Source organism: Lepisma saccharinum, chromosome 3 (genome assembly GCF_977018435.1).
Source record: "Lepisma saccharinum chromosome 3, izLepSacc3.1, whole genome shotgun sequence".
Lineage (NCBI taxonomy): Eukaryota > Metazoa > Arthropoda > Insecta > Zygentoma > Lepismatidae > Lepisma > Lepisma saccharinum.
In genome coordinates this window covers 72878750-72901842 of record NC_139231.1, presented here as the reverse complement: position 1 = coordinate 72901842, position 23093 = coordinate 72878750, and the positions used below count along the sequence as shown (strand labels likewise).

The following is a 23093-nucleotide window of genomic DNA, read 5'->3' as shown; positions in this document are numbered from 1 at the left end:
AGAAGGAAGTCCAGATCCAGACCGTCCATTAAGAAGGAAGTCCCGATACAAACTGTCCATTGAGAAGGAAGTCCCGATCCAGACCGTCCATTAAGAAGGAAGTCCAGATCCAGATCTGTCCATTGAGAAGGAAGTCCAGATAGAAGAATATACAGATAGAGAAAATAAAATAATAAAAAGCATAGAAGAAAGTAGCTTCTCATGTAAATATTCTTACTCCATGTATCCTGTGTTTAAATAATATATTCGTTTAAACGTCTCCATTGGAAGGCATCCTGCCTGGTTTCGTTGTCTACAAAGAACCCTACCCTGTAGATAAGCTAGCTAAGTTTTAAGATTAAGGTTTATGTACCTTTGCACCAAATGAAGGTAGCATAAATAAATGGCGACCAACTTTTGGGGCTAGAGAATTAGGAACCAGACAGCGAAGAGAGAAAGAATAATTGAAAATGGAGGAAAAGGATAAAGATGGAAATGAGAATGGAGAAGCTACAATGAAGGAAGATGGAGAAAAAAGGGAAACTTTCATTTGTTGCGGAGAGGAAGGAAACAAGGAAGAAATTATTTTCTGTGTCACATGTAAGGAAATGAAACATTGGACGTGTGAAGGAATAAGAAAGGAGAAATACATAGCAATAAGTAAAAGGGAAGAAGATTATACATGTAAGGAATGCAAGAAGGAAAAGCTAAAAGAAAAGCAGAAGAAGACAGAAGAAATAAACTTGATGGAAATGTTCCAAAAGCTGGCAATGCAGATAAATGAAAATAACAGAGAATTGAAGGAGAAGTTTGATGAAAGTAATAGAAAGTTAGAAGAAAATAACAAGGAAGTGAAAGAAAAGTTAGAAGAAAATAACAAGGAAGTGAAAGAAAAGTTAGAAGAAGTAAGAAATGAAAGCAAGAAAATGTACGAGAAAATAACCGAGACATGTGAAGAAAATAGAAGATCATTGGAAAAGAAAATAGAAGAAACAACACTGCTAATTGAAAACAAAAGCGTGGATATAAATAGGACGATCGAGGAAGAAGTTTCAAAACTTAGAGAGGAAAATATACACAGAACCGACAGTATGGAAAGAAAAATTGTTGAAGATAAATCGCAAATAGAAGCAGTATCTTCTAGAGTAGATGAAAATGAAAGCAAGATAGAGGAAGCGAAGGTCCTTATAGAAGATAGAAGTTGGAAGATGAAAAAGGAAAGTTCCAATAACGAGCATGACAGCAAGATAGAAGATGTAGCTATAAAGTTACGGGAAGAAAACACTCAGGAGCCTAAAGAGGTCAAAGAAGAGGAAGATGAGAAAATAGAAGAAGATGAAAAATTTAGTTGTCAATGTAATGATGAAGAAATCCACGTCGAAATGAAGATGAAAGAAGAAAGTTCCTGTGACGAGTCTCTGACAGAGGAAGAAAATAAGCATAAGCCGAGCAGAAGATGTAAACAAAGAAGAAAGAAAAGTAAAATGAAATTTAGATATATTCACGTAAAGACATGGAAGAAGAAGAAGAGAAAGACATTAAAAATAGAAAAGAACTTGAAGAAAGTTAATAATATGCTAAAAAGGGTCGACATAGATCAAATGGATTTTGATGCTACTTCGCCAAAGAGAAGGAAGAAGAAGACGAGACGGAAAAGACAAGGAGAGCATGCATTTGATGAAGATTTAGAACAGAAGAAGTCTTGGCAGAAACAAGATTGGAAGAAGAGAGAAATGAAAGTAATTTCTTTACGAGAAGAAAGTTGGAAGAGGAGGAAGAAGAATCTTGAGAAGAATAGAAAAGAAAAGAAAAGAAAAGAAAGAGGAAGAGAAAGAAAACAAGATAGTGACAAGCAACAAGTATTTGAAAGAATTGAAAGAAACAAATAAGACTGACTAGTGCAAAGGAAGGAAATGTTATGATTTATAGACTGACAAGGGTACGTTTCTAGAATTATTAAAGTTCTCTGAAAAAGTTCCAGTTCACCAGAAGAAAAATTCGTGGAATCATTAGTTTGGGCAAATATTAATATTCTATTTGAAGGAAGAAAATTTTAGTTCTTTAATGTTAGTTCCTGTAAGAAGATATATAGATATGATAGTCATCGTTGGAGGAAAATTTATTCGGCAAGTTATATCTAAAGAAAGAATAGTGAATGCTAATTTATGTCATCACTCCATTGAACAATGAGACCTATAGTGGAAGATCAAACCTGTAAAAGGAAAGATGCCAAAGAAAGTAATATGGAAAATGGAAATCAACTTTTCAATTGTACGACCAGAAGAACGAAGAAGATAGAACAGTTAGGCACAGAAGGAAGTTAATTACGAAGAAAACTCTCAAGAAAAAGGAGAAGACAATATGAAAGAAGATTGAACAGTATCAGTAAAATATATTCTTTGTAAGCTTAGACGACTAAAGGTCATCGTGTATTTAGAAAAGTGCAAATGAAATGGGTTGTAATCCCAGAAGTTGAAGAAGAATCGGTCGTATTCCGAGAATTGGGTTGTAATCCCAGGAAATAAATATATCTAGATACATGCTGATATGAAATTCAGGCTGATGTGAAGAATTATTGTAGCTGATGGAAACACGTAGATGGTCAACTTAGAGAAGCGAGAGAGTTCTTTGAAACGAAAAATCTGAGCTAACTGATAATCTGTAGAGAGATTGCTGAAAGAAGAAAAGTGAAACGAAAATTACTATTTTGGCAGGACATCGACAGGTAAAAACTATCTTGGATAAATTAGACGAGCAGACTTGCAGGAGGTGAACTATTGAAGAATTATATTTTGTATTTAAAAATAACTTGAGAGGTCACGAATATTTCAGGAATGTGGTGATAAGATACCTAGAAACGAAAATAGAAAGAAGAGAGAAAAAGAGAGAATTTAGACAACATTAGAATATATAATTGTACAGAAGAGAAGAAAGAAAGCGTCAAGAAGAAATAATAGACTTGTACATATATAATTTGAAAAAAAAATCTATCTGCATATATATATATATATATATATATATATATATATATATATATATATATATATATATATATATATGACAATTTTTTTATGGCCAACGGGGGGAATATTGTGTTACGTACCCAATGGGATCAAGTAATGTGAATAGTTTGCCAAAGACGAATAGAGATTTAAGAATTGGCAGAATATATGTGAATAACTGTATAAATAAGAACAAAGCAAATTGGAAAGATGAAAAACAATAGAATATATTATAAGAAGACAAAGAATAAATATGAAAGAAGTAAATTAATATATATATTTTATAAATCAAATCAGTGATCACATGTAAGTTAATATGAAAATTAAGGAAGTCAAAGCACTGATACAAGTTTGTGTCTTTGAACAGACATTGCATCTGTATGATTGATTTACCATTCCTATAGGGGAAATTTTGTTTACATCAGTGGCGAGCGCGTTCAGATCGACGCCCCACAGCACTTTTTGGTTGCGCAGTTTAACTGTAGCACCTACTTGGATGCGCATGTCAATCGGCTGCACCAAGTATACACTCTGTTGTACCTAGTTAGTGGTGGCGCGTTCCAATTGCAGCCCCAAGGGAGGATATTAGTATTATTCCCAACGCTTAAAGGAATTCGTTAAATAGTCAAAACCTAAATTGAAATCCATAGGGAAGTTAACAAAAAAGACGAGAAGGAAGTCCCGATCCAGACTGTCCATTAAGAAGGAAGTCCAGATCCAGATCTGTCCATTGAGAAGGAAGTCCCGATCCAGATCTGTCTATTGAGAAGGAAGTCCAGATCCAGACCGTCCATTAAGAAGGAAGTCCCGATACAGACTGTCCATTGAGAAGGAAGTCCCGATCCAGACCGTCCATTAAGAAGGAAGTCCAGATCCAGATCTGTCCATTGAGAAGGAAGTCCAGATAGAAGAATATACAGATAGAGAAAATAAAATAATAAAAAGCATAGAAGAAAGTAGCTTATCATGTAAATATTCTTACTCCATGTATCCTGTGTTTAAATAATATATTCGTTTAAACGTCTCCATTGGAAGGCATCCTGCCTGGTTTCGTTGTCTACAAAGAACCCTACCCTGTAGATAAGCTAGCTAAGTTTTAAGATTAAGGTTTATGTACCTTTGCACCAAATGAAGGTAGCACTTTTTAGTAGCAGTCATCATGAGAAAACATCCCTTTTTTTTGGTTAACTCACATTTAGTCATGTTTTTTTATATAATAATAAATTGCTAATGCGTATAATTTAATTTTTAATACAGCGTGTTTGAAAAAGAACTCCCTAGTTTTAATGTGTCCTAGAATCTGTACAAAGTGACATACAGTATTCTAGTTTGTGGTGTTTGATTCATCAACTCTCCAAGTTTGGCACCCTTGCAGTTGGTAGGTCTGCTTGACCTTGAGACGGCACCAGTGCTGTTTTTTTTCCTTTGTTTCCTCAGTTCAGTTCCGGCGTTCGTGTAGTGCAGAGCAACTCAGCAACAATGTGTACTCCACAACAGAAAGCGGTGTGTTATTTGGTTTGTGAAAACTGAGTTAGTTATAACAGTGAAACGTAATTTTAGACGTAAGTATGGTGGTGAACCACCTACAGCAAAAACTATCCGTCATTGGCTAAAGTCTTTCAAGGAAACCGGTAGCGTTTTAAAAGGTAAATCACCAGGTAGACCGAGAACTTCCGAAGATGTTGTTGAACAGATCCGTGTTTCGTGTGTTCAGAGCCTGAAGAAGTCATTGGCCAGACGTAGTCTACAATTAGGAGTGCCTAAAGGTACAGTGTATGATGTTGTTCGTAAAAGACTAAAGTTGCGCGCCTACAAATTGCAACTGTTACATGAAGTGAAACTTACCGATAAAATCCAAAGGTATGAGTTTGCTGTTGACTTTCTACACAGAATTGATGATGATGACAATTTTTTACCAAACATTCTCTTTTCTGACAAGGCTACATTTCATGTCAGTGGAACAGTTAATCGTCATAATTGTAGAATTTGGGGAGGGCAGAGCATCCACATGAAGTTATTCAGCATCAACGTGACTCTCCCAAACTTAATGTCTGGTGCGGTTTGATGGAAGATTGTGTGGTTGGTCCTTTCATTTTTGTAGGAAAAACAATAAACGGGGACGTTCACCATGACATGTTGACAGAGTACGTCTTTCCCCAAATGGACGATATTGAGGCGGAAAAGGGGCTTGTGTTTTTCTAACAAGATGGCGCCCCACCTCATTACAGTAAACAGGTGCGTGCGGTTCTTAACACTCGCTTTCCAGGAAGGTGGATAGGCAGGGCTGGCCCAATACCTTGGCCAAAACGAAGCCCAGACTTAACCCCACTGGACTTTTTCTTTTGGGGCCACATAAAAAATGTTGTGTACAGTGCTAGGATCAGAGACATCAATCATTTACGGGAAAGAATCGTCGCTGCGGTTGGGACAGTTACACCTGAAATGTTGGTGAATACGTGGCGAGAAGTGGAATATCGTCTCGACGAGGGGCAGGGCAACAAATGGATCCCGTGTACTAACATTGAACAAAACTTGAAGGAATCCTCTTTCATGATATGTACTCATTGATGTAAGTTTTCATTACTTTCCCTATTAAATTTATACTGAAAACTAGGGAGTTCTTTTTCAAACACCCTGTATATTATTTTATAAACAAAGAATTATCATCGCAGGCACCCGTGGCGTAGTGGTTAGCACATCATACTACGAGATACGCCAGGGGTCCCTGGTTCGAATCCTGGTCTGGGCATGTATGTTTGTGAGTGTCCATTCATCAATTTCATGATATCATCATTCATTCCCATCTTCGCAAATTAGCCAAAAGTGGCACAAAAAGCGAAGTATAGTAAAGCACATGACCCAAATTATCATTGCTGTTTAATGATAGTGGTATAAAAAATTTAAGTAAATTTAAAACCATTGTTAATTTGTGGAACACAATACTATTTGAAAACTTCCTAGAATTGAATGTAAACAATAAGCACCAAGTAGTACTCTGTGTGACAGCCTTTGTCAGTAAGCGACTACAGAAGGTTGTCCATGATAAAAATAGTCGACTTTGACTGGCCATTGCGAACGACACATTGAACTGCTGTTATGTCCTGATACAGAGCTGGCTACACTGGGGCATGTACTAGATAACAGTATCAGTTGAGCATGATCCATGGAACGATGAAGGTAAAAGTGACCGCTTTCTGGGAGGGGTTTATTTGTGGACTTTCCGCCGCCCATTATAGTCACTCAGCAATAGTGAAACGGTGCAAAGAAGAAGGTTTAATCATCAGCAAAGCTGGTGTGGGTCTCATTATCCGATGATATGCCCAACAGGCCCCTGCAATACGTGGTCGGCTGGAAATTATGAGGAGATCACTGCCCCAGCCCACTCGAACCCCCAATACAGTGCACGCCATTAGGACATCAGTGACACATGACAATCCCCCAACACAGAGAAGTTTGGCTATACGCCATGGTATCTCAAAAGGCACAGTTTCCGACATCATCCGGAAGAACCTCTCATTGGAAGCACGTCACAAAGCACGCGGACACTGCCTCACAGAGTGCCACATCCAGGAGAGGTTCACAAACGCCAGAAAACTGTATGAAACATACCTTGCAGGGGACAAATGGAAATGGGTGTGTACCCTAGATGAGGGGGGCTCTACTTAGATGAGACCAACAGAGTTCGATCCATTTTCTACCGTCCAACAGACCAGAAGAACCGTTCTGACTTTGTGCTGCAGTGCAAGGAAAAGTTTTCCAAGGGATTTCTGGTGGTGGCCGGATATTGCAGTCGGGGAACGCTGCCACTCATCAAAGTGCCTTCCAACACCTAAGTCAACGTAGCTTACTTCCAGGAGAACGTTATGGTTCCTCTGTATGACACACACATCCCCCACCTGTATGGATCTACATGGACAAGGCCTCCAGCCATACAGCTCGAGCATCCCAGGCATTCTATGCAAGGAAGGTAGAAGAAACAGGAATTCAAGTGATTCCATTTTCGTCCATCCCTGTGAAATCCCCGGAGGCCTCACCAATGGACTACTGTGGGTTTGGACTCCTCAAACAGGCACTTGCTCGACGCCGTCCCCATACCTTGCAGGGTCTTGGGAAAGTTGCCAGGGTATGGCGAGACATTCCCCTTCCCATTCTACGCAAGAGTTTGCTACAGTGGAAACTACACAGCTGGGCGATCGTTCGGGCCCGTGGCCATCACATCGAACACAATCGGTGGTGGTGCAAGGGGATTTACTAGCTAGTTGCGAGGTTCAAAGTAGACTATTTTTATCATGGGCAACCTTCTGTATATGTTGCCACTTGTTTGGGGGGGGGGAGGGGGGATCCATTTTTCCTGTTTCTTTGAACCATCATACTGCAACTCTACAATTTTATGTTTAGCTCTAGTACCAACTCCAACAGAATTTTGCCGACCGCTGTGGCAGAGTGGTTAACAAAGTATGCTACAATGCCAGGGAATTCCAGGTTCGAATCCCAGCCTGGGCATGGGTGTTGTTTATGAGTATGTTCCTTCATCAATTTCATCATATCGTTGCTCATCCTCATCATCACGATTTGACTTAGCAGAAAAATGATGTAAAATAACCTAACTCAATCAACCCTACAGAATTTTGGATCTTATTTGTTCCACATTTTCAGATCTCCCCCCTCCTCCAAGGTCATATTTCAGACCTATAGACTCCACCAACCCCAGAAAGACTTACCAAATACTAAAATTAAATAATGAAAATATACTTCTTTAGCATTTGTTGTATAATTGAAGGTTATTTTCTTTCATTGAATTTATTGGAAGGCAAGGATTATATTGAGATCATATGGCTTTGAAGGACAGTATCAGATTTATGCATGCTACTATATGGATAAAATATTAATCAGAAACTTTGCTTTTCATCAACTGGATCCAATATCCTTTTCTGTTATTAAAAAAAACATTCAAAACTATGTCTTTTTGACATTAAATTTCTTAACTGTACTGTTGTTTCATACAAATTTTGGTTGTCTCAACTACACACAAGCTAGATAATGAATATGTACTGTTATATCTCTATTCTTATACCTTCTTTTTACCTATTCACATAATAATAACAATACAGTATTAATTAACTTATGCATTATGAACAGAACAATAAATTATGTTAACATGTTAATTTAATATATAACATTCAATAAAAAATCTGGCCATTTTCCAACAACAGTACATGAATTTATAAGTAACTTTGGGCTCTAAATGTCCCTTGTAGTAGCATACTGATTTTAAATGGAGTGTATATGCATGTAGTAGTTCTGCATACATATTGTGAATAGTACAGTTTTTAATTGTCCTGAAACATCTAATAGTTTAATATTAACATTTGCTTCATTTGATTGATAGAATTGGTGTGTTAAGTCCACTCTATGCACAGTAAGGCTAATCGGTACTGGACCTACAGTTTAAAGTGGGATCAAACTACTATGTGCCTCCACTGGGTATCGAACCTGGGCATTTGCTTCATTTTTATGACATCACAGGAATGCAACTTGAGTATAACCAAATTATTTTCAGTTTTTAAACAGTCCATGAAATGATGACAATGGCACAAACACGTGAAAGTTGTATTAAGTTCATTTTGTGCTCAGATATGTTCATAAAGACTGGGCCTACAGTTTTAAAATTGAATCTGAATCACTATGCAATATGTCCACTGAAGATCAAACCTGGTAACCCCTGATAATAAGACAGTGTTACCACTATGCATTGGGTACGTAATACACAAACTCACATATGGTAAAAACAAATTAGTAACTAGCAGAAATGGCCAATGTGTGTCTCTTGGATGTAAAATTGGTACTACTTTACTATACCTGAGACACCTGGGAATCATTTCTTTCGCACTTTTTTACATTGCTAACGTACTATTCTGTATTCCGGAACACTTATTTAGGTGAAATAATTGAATTAGTTAGGAAAGTAATGTATATTTCTTACATTTACGAGTACTTACTGTTCTTGTTTCTTTCCACACACAACATGGCGATAGCTTACCGTTGATCGTTCCTTGAGCCAGAAAAACCATTGACGTTAGCCCAAAAATTCACGATAGCCCCACAAACCATCACGGGGACGAGGTATGCCTACTAGGTTAGGTTAGGCCTGTTAGGTTTAGTTCCAATAGCACTCCTTTCGTTCAATTTAGCATATACGGACAATACGAGAGCGTATTGTGCTCTCATGCAGGAAGCAAATGGCGGCAGCAGCAATAGCGCGTCGGAAATAGATTTTCGTACAAAACCACATGCATTCGCATTAAAATGAATCAAAATTACATTCCCGAACATCAACAACGCTACAGAAAATGATTTGCGTAAGTACTTTCTCCTGTAAATTTGAAGAAATCTGTCTCAGGTATAGTAAAGTGTTACCGTAAAATTACTTACGTAGTTCCAAAATATAACATTAGGAACCTCTAAGACTCTTAATTGACATTGCAAGTGAAATAGGTTAGCTGTAATTAGTAAAAAGCCAAAAAAGCTAAAATTTCCGGTTTCTTTCCAAAAAAGCCAGTTTTTTATTTAAAAAAAACGTCCATCCCAACTCTACAAGAAAGTGAAATATTTTGCATGGTTTATGAACATAATGCTGTCCATGAACGTTATCAGTTGTTTTTAGGTCGCAGAAAAATGTTATTGTGAAGTAAAGTACGTCTGTTACCTTAGCATGTTACTTTACCATGAAGCAGAACAGCCCGAAGGCTTCGCATAAGTGAATATGCTACCCAACATGACATTCCACAACAACAGCTATACTTGTACCTCCTTAGGTTAAGCGTGTTAGGTTTGAAAGTATACTTTGGGATCAAATATCACCTTTATATGTGCTTTCCTCATGCTGGAATCACTTTTATATTACGTAAAACATCGAAATCTGCCTATTAAATCAATATTCAACATAATTCTCAAGGGAATACAGTGGGTAAATGGCCCCAATGAACCCAGGACCCTTTGAAAATAAGATGATAGCATTAGCAACTTTTTTTGTGAAATAGAAGTAGTATTACATCATTTGTACTAAGAATGATTACAGAAAGGGATAAGCTTGATAATTAATTTTCTCTGCAAAAATATCTAACATGGGAAATATTTAACCTAGAATGCTCTCCAGTGACCATCAGTTAATGCTATTAGGGAATTCCAACATTACATGCATGACATTTTACACATAAAATGTATGGTTCCAGACATGAGATTGGATTAAAATATTCATATTGAACTGATTTCATAGAGCTATGAATTACTTTGGGGGTATCTGTTAAAAAAAATAGTGATGCTCCAAAATTTTAGCAAAGTTTGTCTTCATTTGTGTGTGAAACATATGGGGGCTAAGATGATACATTTTGTCGGTTAAATATGCAAATTATATGCATTCACAGACATTTAAACCCCAATGCAATTAAAAACAATACTAATTTTCAAATTGATTCATTTTGTTATTTACATAGAGTAGGACCACTTTTCATGGAATGCCCAAATTGCCTTGTAACCAATAAGTCCCGGATTTGATTTCCATTGTTCACCTATTTAAGTTTCCAGTAAATCTAGTCTCGATTATGTATTTGTGCTAAACTTTGTTTTAATTTATTACTATCTGGGAAATGGCTTCTCACACTTTGTTTTTTTTAATTGTAATATGATGTTATCAATGCTTTTTATAATACTTCGCCATCCACCAATAGTTTCGAGAATTCTAAAACACTTCCTAATACTTGTATAACATTTGTGAAAATCATTAAACATTCGGAACCATTACCATTGAAAACATTTAGGGAAATTATTGTAATGCTAAAGCCTAACCTAACTACGAAACAAAACCCTTCATGCCACACACAGATGGCAGTATCAGTCTGAAAACAAGATGACAGTGAACGAATGTCTGGTGGCAAGAAAACTATCATAAAGGAGAATTTGGAAGGAAAAGCACATTCTATATCAAACATGCATTAAGTAATAGCTAAAATTTCGAAGTATGTGTTAACAGACATAAATACAAATCAAACCCTGTTAAAAAACCTGTGCACAATGATAAAATCAGAATTAGACAATTGGAACTTGGGCCCTTTCAACGTCTCGTCTTGGTCTCAAGCTCAACACCCCTTCAAGCCTCATTGTGACAGTAGACTGTTGAATGCCTTGTAGTGGGAAGTGACAAATGTTTGCATAAGATACTTTTTTCATCTTCTTTTTGCTGATAAATAGAGCTTTTTCGGAACTCCAAACAGTGTTGATTATTTTCAGGAAGCTTCAGATTTACTTTCACAATCATTTCCACTATTCTGTGATACACTTTCTTTCTTCTATGAACGAAAAAATGCCTTCTCGAAGTGTGAATGCTTTCGTAAGGTACTTTTTATATATTTTTTTCGCCAATATATTGCACTTTTGGAACTCCAAACAGTGGTAATTATTTTCACCAAGATTCAAATGTACTGTAACAATCATATCTACAATTGGAGCGAATTGACAATATAGAGAAAGTCTCCAATTTTGTTAATTTTCGGTATACTAACTAATTTTGGCCTCCTAATCACAAATCTGTTGTAAAAAACCGGGGGTCACATCTGGAAATTTGAAAAAAGCCGATTGAATTTTTTTTTAAATAGGTGTGTATATATGCGTAATTTTACAAACGAAAATGTAATCTCCTGTCATCGTTTCCAACCACGCCTTTGTTTTACAAGAAAATGATTTATGATGTTCAATTTTAGTACGAACCCTATTTTTTCGATCAATTTAGGGGTGAAATGAATGCTAATGGAACCTAACCTAACAGGCCTAACCTAACCTTGTATGAATGGTTCGTGGGGCTACCCGTGGATGGTTTTTGGGGCTATGTAGGTCTGTGCTACATAGGATTAAGGTTAATGATATTTTTATAAACAACTCTAGTAAATAAGTCAAAAGCAATGTGGGATATTGTAAAAAAGAGAGTAATTGCATACATCTGAACAGAAAAGATTTTAATAACCAACTTAGCGCATCTGAACTCAACATTTTTTTATTAATAAAGTTGAAGAAATCCTGAACAAAGTTTCATCTTGCCCAAGCAAAAATGATTCAAGTTTCTATTTAAATGGATTATTAAAACCTACCAGTACTTTTAATTTTCATCTTGTTGAAGTAAAAGACATTGCAAAAACAATCATTAAAATGAGTAGTAGTAGATGTGAGGATAGTTATAACTTAAGCTCCATCATATTGTAAAGTTTATAAAGGAACCTTTAACTCATATTATAAATTCATGTATTATTGGGTGTGTTTTCCCTGAAGATTTCAAGCTTGTAAAAGTGATACCCATATTTAAAAAGGGTAATAAGTCTTTTCCTGATAGTTACAGACCTATTTCGTTGGTTCCAGTCCTATCAAAAGTTTTTGAGATTGTCCTAAATAATCAGATTGTTGATTATTTTGAACAAAATAAGTTATTTAGTAACTCTCAATTTGGCTATAGAACTGGGCTAGGTACTGTTAAGGCTGCTGTCTCACTCTTGAAAAATTGTATATTAGGGTTAGACAGTAAGAAAGTTGTTAATGTGAAACTCTATGATTTGTCCAAAGCATTCGATACCGTATCTCACCCTCTTCTGCTAAAAAAGTTAAGATTTTATGGTTTTGAGGATGGAGAGCTGTCACTTTTGCAATCATATTTAAGTGGGAGATCTCAGAGAGTAGTTTTTGAAGAAAAGGAGTCAAACTTGTTATCTGTTAAACATGGAGTGCCTCAAGGATCTATTCTGGGTCCTATTCTTTTTATTATTTACATAAATTATTATTTACATATAACATTTCAACACCCTTGGTGAGTAGTTACCTATTTGCTGATGATATCAATAGCTGTTTGAACTCAGATTCTAATAATCTTTTAAGGTCCTCATTAAAATCTACTTCCGATATTGTTCAGGACTGGTGTACTGCTAACTTGCTTTGTATAAACACTGATAAGATCCAAAACTTGGAACTTATATATAATAGTAATAATCATAATACAGAGCATGAAAAGAATTCTGTCACCTTTTTGGGATTCTTAATAGATCATAATTTGGAATGGAAGGATCATATCAGTAGAGTTGAATCCAGAGTTAGCAAAGGGGTTTATTTAATGCGTAGGTTAAGATTGTGTGTAAGCTTGAAGGTTCTAAAAACTATTTATTATGCACAGATACACAGTCACTTAAGCTATGGTACCTACTTTGGGGTCATCAGCCTTCAATAAAAAGGTTATTAAGAGTGCAAAAGATATGTGTAAGATTAATGTGTGGTCTTCCAAGCCATGGTCACTGTAAGTTAAATTTTGTTAGACTAGGTATTATGACAGCTCCTGCTATCTTTGTATTCCAATGCCTACTCTATATAAAAGAAAACATTCACATTTATGAGGAGTTATGGTGTTCACATACCTATCAAACCAGAAATAGGGATTTTTTAGATGTAATTACAACAAGACACAAAAAACCTTTTACTACATGTCACTTAAGTTTCACAATGCTCTCCCTCTGTCATTAAGTCAACTGCCCTTTTTAAAATTCAAAAGAAAACTACAGAAAATATTGACTGATAATTGTATACATAGGGTAGAAGAATTCTTTGAAATTAATTTTGATAGGTAAAATAGTTATGCTTGAAAGATAATAATGTTAACTACTAAATTTATGTAAGTGGTGTTACATTTCTAAAATGCTGTTGGGATGTTTGTTTGGGTAAGACTGCAGAATATGGGCTGCTTAGGAGGAACACGGTTCATAATTTTTTGGTAACATTTTGTAGTTAGTAATTGGGAAAAGTAAGTTTTAAGTTGCGGATTTTTTTTTCTTTAAAAAAAACAACAGAAAAAACGTGTCCAGGTTGGGAGGTATTGACATCGTAGCAACGAAGGAAAAGGCACATTCCTGCACAAATCTAGTGAAAGCAAAAAATGCCTATGTTGCTAGGTAGCTAGGTTTAGTTCTCTTAGCCTAAATAATAATTAGTCATTGTATTTATGCTAATGAAACCTAACCTAACAGGCCTAACCTAACCTTGTAGGTATTCCTCAAAGAAATAATGAAAGAAACTGTGCGTAAACAATATGGACACAAACGAATGGAGAAATGCATTGCTTTTAGTAGCAGGAAAAACATTTTTCATTGTATTTATGCTATTGGAACCCAACCTAACAGGCCTAACCTAATCTTGTAAGCATTCCTCGTCTGAAATAATGAAAGAAACTGTGTGTCTGTGGGTGGAATCCGGAGCGACAAATCCACTCGGTACCAGTTAGATATACCCGAAACACATTTAACTCGTTTATTTTGAAATAAAATTTATTTCTACTTACCTCATATGCACAGTGGAACATTTTTCAACTAGGGATTACTTTTTTTTCAATGAAAAAAGCGTTATTTTTAACATTATAAGTATTTATTGGTCGTTGCTAATTGGCGGCCAAATTTTGACTCACGTTGTCTATCGTCAGCTGATATGCTGTGTCGTCAGCTGATATGCAGTGTTTCCAAACTTATGAACCGATAAATGCCGCACAAACTATTCACAAAAGGTTTTTAAGCGAAAATTCATCCACAAACCATTCACGGAAGATTAGGTTAGGTTCAGTTAGGTTAGGCAAACAGAAAATTGAACTGAAAATAAAAACCGCTCACACGTCATCTTGTAAAACTACCGCGTGGTTGCTACACTGACAGGAGGTTACGTAATCGAACGCACGGAACATTTGATTCACGTAGTCGACGGTAATGCTGGCACAAGCTATCGTGCAACGGAGATACATGAATGTCGAAAAATACCTTATTTACAGGCCGAATAACTTGCACAATTCGAAAAAACACTTTTCCCAGCTTTCAGAAAGTCCACAAGAACTAAATTCCGTAAGTACTCTCTCGTCTCTTCTCCTTTAAATTTCAAGAAATGTGTTTCCGGTAGATCCAACCGGGTACCAGTAACATATACAGGAAATACATTTAACTCGTTTATTTTTAAATAAAATTCATTTCTACTTACCTCATATGCATAGCGGAACATTTTTCAACTAGGGATTACTTTTTTTCAATGAAAAAAGCGATATTTTTAACATTATAAGTATTTATTGGTTGTTGCTAATTGGCGGCCAAATTTTGACTCACGTCTATCGTCAGCTGATATGCAGTGTTTCCAAACTTATGAACCGAAATTTATCCACAAACCATTCACGGAAGGTTAGGTTAGGTTCAATTAGGTTAGGCAAACATAGAAAATTGAATTGAAAAAAAAAAACGCTCACACGTCATCTTGTAAGGTACTACTTTACTATACCTGAGACACCTGGGAATGATTTCTTTCGCACTTTTTTACATTGCTAACGTACTATTCTGCATTCTGGAACACTTATTTAGGTGAAATAATGGAATTTGTAACGAAAATAATGTATATTTCTTACATTTACGAGTACTTACTGTTCTTGTTTATTTCCACACACATGGCGATAGCTTACCGTTGATCGTTCGTTGTGCCAGTGTTTTGTCGATTTGGAGTGTGCATGCAGTGTTGCAAGCTCCTTTACCGAAAAATACCTACTTTTGGGCTGGATTTCAAAGTATGTTCAAATAAAAAAAAAAGTTACAAAATTTTAAAAAAAACACCTCAGAAACAAACCATTGACGTTAAGCTAGGTAAGGCAAGCATAGTTTAAATTTTTTTAAAAAAATTGAAAGCACTTTAGGAATTTTACTACGGGGACGAGGTATGCCTACTAGGTTAGGTTAGGTTCCATTAGCACTCTTTTCGTTCAATTTAGCATATACGGGCAACATCGGCTTGTAGCAGCAGCAATATCGCGTATTGTGCTCTCATGCAGTAAGCAAATGACGGCAGCAGCAATAGCACGTCGGAAATAGATTTTCGTAGAAAACCACATGCATTCGCATTAAAATGGACCAAAACTACATTCCGGAACATCAACAACACTCCAGAAAATGAATTCCGTAAGTACTTTCTCCTGTAAATTTGAAGGAATCCGTCTCAGGTATAGTAAAGTGTTACCTCTTGTAAAACTACCACGTGGTTGTTACACTAACACTTATTAACCGAAAAATGTTTTTTTTTTAATCCACAAACCATTCACGGAAGGTTAGGTTAGGTTCGGCAAACAGAAAATTAAATTGGAAAAAAAAAATCCCGCTCACATGTCATCTTGTAAAACTACAGCGTGGTTGCTACACTGACAGAGGGTTACGTAATCGAACGCACGGAACATTTGATTCACATAGTCGACGGTAATGCTGGCACGAGCCATCATGCAACGGAGATACATGAATGTTGAAAAATACCTTATTTACAGGCCGAATAACTTGCACAATTTGAAAAAACACTTTTTCCAGCTTTCAGAAAATCCACAAGAAATAAATTCCGTAAGTACTTTCTCGTCTTTTCTTCTGTAAATTTCAAGAAATGTGTTTCCAGTATATCTGATCGTTACCAGCAACTCCAATGTCGCGAAATGAAGGGTCTCCCTTATCGCACAACACTTGAGCACGTAAACAATATGGACGCGAACAAATGGAGAAATGCATTGCTTTTAGTAGCAGGAAAAACATTTTTTACGCGCAATAATATAATAGTAATCGGAAAAGTAACACCGAAAAATGGAAGTAGAAGGTACATACTTTTAGAGGATATAAATTTTGTTTGTCTATATAGAGGAAAAAAGCAGCCCATGTTCTGCAGTGAGACCCCTATTCTGCATTGCGAAAGATTTATATGTACTTTATTAGTATAAGGCTAGGTTATATTTCTGACGATTGTAATACATGTGATGTTCTCATATGTTTCTACAATAAAAATTATTATTATTATTATCATCATCATCTGAAGGCCCATAATACTGCAAATGGATGTAATAAAACATGATAAAATAAAATGTTATGGTATGATTCAAGAAATTACTTTTGCTGTTGAAAATTGCCCTTTAAGATGTTCTTGGCACCTGGTGATGATAGCCTTATATGCCATTCTCACCACCAGGTGAAAGTAGACCTGTATGCTATTCTCACCTGGTGAATATAGTTTCGACCAAAAAATATATGATTATGAAGGTCAAATACTACACACTGTCATAGGGAAAATTAAAGTTTTTCTGTTACCTGGGTTATCCTGTCCGCATTAATTTGCTCCACAGTTGGAGCTGGGCCTTTAGACTTTGCAGCTGCACTTCCTGACGACATACTGACCAATTAAATCAAAAGTACTATTTTGATAGTGTTATTTGCCCCTTTGCACGCTGATATAGCTAACAATTACTCTTACCGCTACTTATTAGTAAGTCAAGACTACATTAATACAGCCACACGGGCATGGTTAAGCTTCAATGTTCACAAAACTAGAAAAATGCATTGAAATGTCACTGTGATAACCGATATGAAATGTACATCGTACAACATACGTTGTGTTCCACTGTCTTATGTCTCAATTAAATTGTCCCTTTAATGAATTGTACACAAATGCTTGTTTTATATACAACCATAATTATTTCATTTAATCCGTAACAGATATGTATTTTTCCTTTTACACTTAAACACACTTGGACCCTTGTCCAAATTGCCCCCAACACGTTTATTTTCTCGGAACACAGTTTACTACCATAATATTTAACACTTTCTTCTTTCTGTGTTATTCTTGGGGATCAAAAACCCAATCGGGTTTGTTTGGATAGGAATCTCAACATTTTCTGCCGGACTGAAAGAGAATGAAAATAAGAATTGCTATACTTACATAGAAGAGAATATAATTAATCTCTTTTAAGAAATGAAATACGTATTTGTTACTTTTGGAGCTATAGGATACGTGTGACACAGGACAAATTCGAATATCTAAAGAATAGTCTTGATATTGAATCTGTGAAATGTGTTCGTGGGTGTGGTCTGTGGTGGTGTTGTAATTGAACATTTAGCAATAGTTTACTTGTGCCAGTTATCTAAATAAGCTTTTTTCCAGTGAAGAAGCATTACAAAATTGCCAAATCGTACTTAATATATGAACTGAAGTCATGTTTTCAAAAGTGTGGGATTTTATATGGTATTGGAATTTGAGATACGAACTTGTAACAGACCTTTACATGGCTGAGCCATGGGAAAAACGAGTTGTTAGTATCCTTTTTGAGATAAACTTTCTACTGCTTCCCGACAGGAACATGTTCATAACACTACATAACATAACATAAAAAATAATACTGTGCTTCCTCATGGGTATGCAGAGGGACAATGTGATATTTTACGAATTTGTGAATAGGTTTGAACCTGAAATGTCACAGTCATTATTTAAACCCACTTTATGCACAGATAGGCAAATCGCGACTGGAATTGTAGTTTAAAGTGGGAATTATTTTTGTTGTACGCCGAAGTATGGAAAGGGAGTGTGCAGGAAGCTGATAACACATAGATAATGCGATACTCTTGGTGGATTTTCTTCGAGATTCAGGCATTCCATCAAATGGTGGGTCCGGTATCCCATTCTACACCCTCGATTTCGGAGGTTGTTTTTTTCTTATGGAGGTTATGTGATGCTAATTATGAAAAACAAAAATTTGGAGTGCCGAAACAAGTATTTATGAATGTACAGCTATTTAAAGTTGAGATATTGTCATTTGAAATTGTTGAGTCCAAATTTCTCACCGATTCCGGGCTCCGCCCCTGGGGTAATTGACCTACTGCTACCGTGGCCCCACCTTTATCTATAGAGTTCCTTTTAAAGGCATGTTAGAACACTATTTCTCACTATTTTCTGCATTGACACATGAAGATAAATGAAGGCTAAAATTAAACCTAAGAAGGTAACTTACCTCTTTTTACCAAGGCCAGGCACTGAATTTCGGTCCGGAATTAAATTTGTAAGTCCAAAAATGAAGTAACTCCTACGTTGAAAGTTCTTGTTGTCCTTTTCCACAGAATACCACCCTCCACTCCCTTCCCATCATAAAAATAAGAAGTCTCAAATTATCTTATCCCACAAGTCATTTATAAAATACAACACTCCCCTTTACAGCCTGCAGTTGCCAAAAAGAAATAATTAATTCCAATTTCTGAAGTCACATAAATGAAATCCAATGTCTGAAATGTCCAACCTGCCAATATATCACACAAATAACATATCGCAATCGCAAATGTTCCCATTGCACAAGTCAATCATAAGAAGAAAAAGAAAAAACAATCAGATGTGCGCCTGTGACATGAATCCGTGATCCGAAATCTTCAGACTTGCGCCTGTCATATGAATCCATCATCCACCATCATAGAAGCTCTGAAAAATCTTTTTGACGTTACACAAGGAATTTTAATTTTAAAAAAAATGAAAGTTTCGTAGCACGTAGATCTAAAAAATTAACCTCTGCGCTATTTGCAAACACTGTTTGTTATGAGGAACTAAATATTTTCACGAAAATATTTGAAATGTGCCTGAAATTGAGGGTGTAGAAAGGAATACCGGAGCCCAAATGGTTACCACAAGATTAAAATACTGTCACAGGCATGGTTCTCATTTATATAGAGTAGGTGAATGGAGGCTTCCGGTTGTCAGATTGACTGGGAGCATAAAATTAATTGTGAGAGATGTATGAAAAATTGTCTTGAAGTTGGTCAGTAATGCAGCGAGTGAATGTCAATGCTTGTCAACATGGAAGACCAGTTCTTTTGATGGGTGCAGTGGTATAATTTTCCCTACAGTGCTAATTTGTGTGGATTAACATGGTCAAACAGTCCCTTTCTACTGGAGTGTTTGCTCTGGTACGAGTGCCAGATGTCAACCATGTGTAGTCAAAATGAAGGTGTATGTAAATGTTGTATTGGTAACTTACATGCACAACTCATACATACAAAGTCCATCGTGAATCGACTTAAAGACTCTGCCACTTCCTCCTCCTGTTGGCATGACCAAGACTGTCTCTGAATATTTCATTCTTAAAATTGTATAGGAAAACTTACAGGTAGTATTCTTTTTTAAAAATTGTGAAAATCAGAAGTGCGTGTGACCAACCTTATACCCTTGAAAATTTTGACTTTTTTACATCTGCAGATACGAAGGATGTTCTATGTAACATTTTGTAAAATGAATTCCAGCAAAGTGGAACAAACATTTTTACTCCAAAAGTTGGCCTCCCTGGTGGCAAAGTGGCAACACTGTTACCATGTAATCAAAGAGTCCTGGGTTTAGTGCCCAGTGTAGAACATTGTGCAGTGGATCATATTCCACTTTAAACTGTAGGTCCAGTCCTGACCAGCCTGATCATGCATACTACCCAAATCGACCAAACCACTTGAGTGTAAAGTTGAGAATGAAGTCAGTTAGGTACATACACGAAAAGCTTTCTTTAAGACAAAAATGTCATATTTTTTTCATGGGGACCAACCTGATATATTTAACCTGTCAATCTGAAGAAAAGGAATTATTTCTTTATTTGCAGACAAATTTTTAAATTGTCACCCAAATGACCACCATAATTTTAGCAATGAAGGAGTGATTTTGAGCGTAACTTATTCAGGTATCTTAGAAATTAATTTATATAGCTCTACAAAATAAATTGTATTTCAGGTCTCAATTTCTAATCGTTTCTGATATATTAAACTAGGTGAACAAAAAAATGTCACCCATCATGTTGGAAAATGACTGTCCCAGGAGAAGGTAGTACATAAAAAAGGAATCTGTGGAAAGGAGCTGGTTCTGACATTCTAAAAATGTACAAACCTATGATGATGGAATGAATTATTTTAAAATTGAAGGATCTGATGTGACACTGTATTGAATGCATATAAATTCAAAGGACACCTAAAAATTCTAATAGTACTAAACCTAATGCTCCCAACCAAATAAAACTGATAAAAAAAGTGATAAAGGTAAAGTGCTCCCCTGTGCTTAGCACCAAGCCATGAAGGCGTATAGGGGGTGTGGGGGTAACGCCCCACACTTTCTTGATCCAGTCGTGAGTGGGGGTAATGTGATCAGCATCATGCCCCTGATCGCCTCTACCCCCCAGGGTTTCCCCCAGGTACCCATGTCATTTGACGCTGGGTGGGCACCGGAGCCGCTTCCAACATTAGAAAAGTTCTCAGGTTTGAACTGGCCGGGGATCGAACCCGGGACCTTGAGCATGATAGTCAGATGCGTTACCGACTGATCACATCTAAAAGGTAGCAGTTGTTGAGAATTCTTACACGACCAGTAACATTTTATGAAAACACTACAAAAACAATCCATAATACATAATTGCACAGATTTTCATGTTGCAGGGAGTTGACATTGAAAAAAATGACATAATAGATGGTACCAAAGAAACTCATTGGGTCCATTATAATACATCTTTGTGAGCTAAAAACAGAAATCGTTCACATGGAACATAATCTTAATAAATTATGCTAATATTTTCACTTTCTAGTGGGGCACAATGAGTTAAGGCCAGGGGTATAAAAACACAGGGTGCCTGGTCAACATGGCACCTGAAAATTTTCATCTGGTGACTGAATTCTTAAATTCAATTCAAAGATTTTTTTTAAAAACTGTCTCGAGTTTACTTACGGAAATTTCCATCGAATACAGTATTTTTTTTTGTGTTTTTTCTGGATCATTAAATCAGAATAATAAACATGGCATTACATTTTTTCACTGTTGCCAGCTGAATTTTAAAATATGCAGCAATATGGTAGAGTTGGCTGTCAATTAGAATGTATTGCATAGTTATTCATGCTGTTACCAGTTGAGCCTTCATTAGAAAGGCCACTCTCGTGCAAGAATTATCATCATCATCATCCTTTGCCGTTTCCTGCCTCTGGCTGGGTCGGCATAGAAGTCCATTTTTTCCTGGTCTTTCACCACTCCTCTCTTTCCACGGTATTCCAATCTGTCCTCTTCTCCTAACGCTCTCTGCTATCTGCTCTTTCCACCCACATCTTGATCTCCCCCTTGGCCTTATTCCCACTCCTTGTGCATTGTAAGCTCTTACTGGTAGTCTTTCTGCATCCATCCTCTTCATGTGTCTGAACCATCTCATCTGTGCCTGATCTATCCTGTCCTGAAGCTTCACCACACCCACTGTCTGTCTCCTCATTCCTATTCTATCTATTCTTAGTCTTCCCCAATATACTCCTTAAAAATTGCATCTCCACTGCCTTCATCATTCTTTTGTCTCTCTCTGTCATTGTCCAAGTCTCTGCTCCGTATATAATTATTGGCACATAGTATGTTATATATTACCTTCTTGCATTTCATAGGTACATCCCTGTTCCATATTAATCTTCGAATGCTTTCATATAGTCCACCACCCATTTGTCCTCTTCTGTTTACTTCCTCATCTATTCTTCCACTTCTCTCAATTACGCTTCCTAGATATTTGAAGCTGAGCCAGTGCGAGCCTCAGCGACTGGAGGGGTCACAGGTGGTGGATAGTGAAACCTCCCTCAGATATGAGGGGAAGCTGCAAATAAGGAAAAACCCAAATAAGCAGTCCCGGAACGAGGCTGCAAGGCTATCAGGGTGTGGAGGGTGTACAGTGGCATGGACATACTCAACAAATACCACAAATACCTATCAACAGCCTTGTGTCGTGGCAAATAAACACCGCTATAAAAAAGTTTGCTCCCACTGCCTTGTGGGCCTGGAGGAATCCAGAAAGGCTAAGGGTGTTGGAATCCTAACAAAACAAGGATGTACCTGCAGGGTGGCTACTTACCGTGAATTCCCTGAATTACGGAATATATGCATGAATAATTGGCTCCGGGAATTATACGCGAATTTTTCTCCGTAGACGTGAAAAATTGCAGCTTTTATTAATCCAAGTTCCATTGGATCTAAACGTATTTACAAATGTTCTGTCGCATGTTTTCACAGTTTACCTTTTATTTTTATTGAGGAAGAAAAAGAAAGCTGCAGTGGAAAACAAAACAGAATTCTCTCAATCCCTATACTTTATTAATATTCTTTGCAGAACAATCTATCTGACAGACATAGCAAATCATGGGATGGTGCCAAGCCTAATCTTTTTGGAGCTTGGAAGCTAAAGAGTTATTTTATGACCGAAATTCGACTGTGTAAGCACTCAGTTCATTTTCTGTT

General features: G+C 36.6%; 1 protein-coding gene across 1 annotated transcript in view; it reads right to left on the bottom strand.

Moving 5' to 3' along the window:
• LOC145985130 (RNA helicase aquarius) overlaps window positions 1-17560 on the bottom strand; it is a 195012-nt gene extending 177452 nt beyond the window's left edge. Inside the window, exon 1 of the mRNA XM_083118776.1 lies at window positions 17141-17560. Within this exon, the coding sequence (XP_082974902.1) occupies window positions 17141-17221 (81 nt within the window). The 5' untranslated portion in view covers window positions 17222-17560. The remainder of the gene's footprint in view (window positions 1-17140) is intronic.
• Window positions 17561-23093: the final 5533 nt, after the last annotated feature.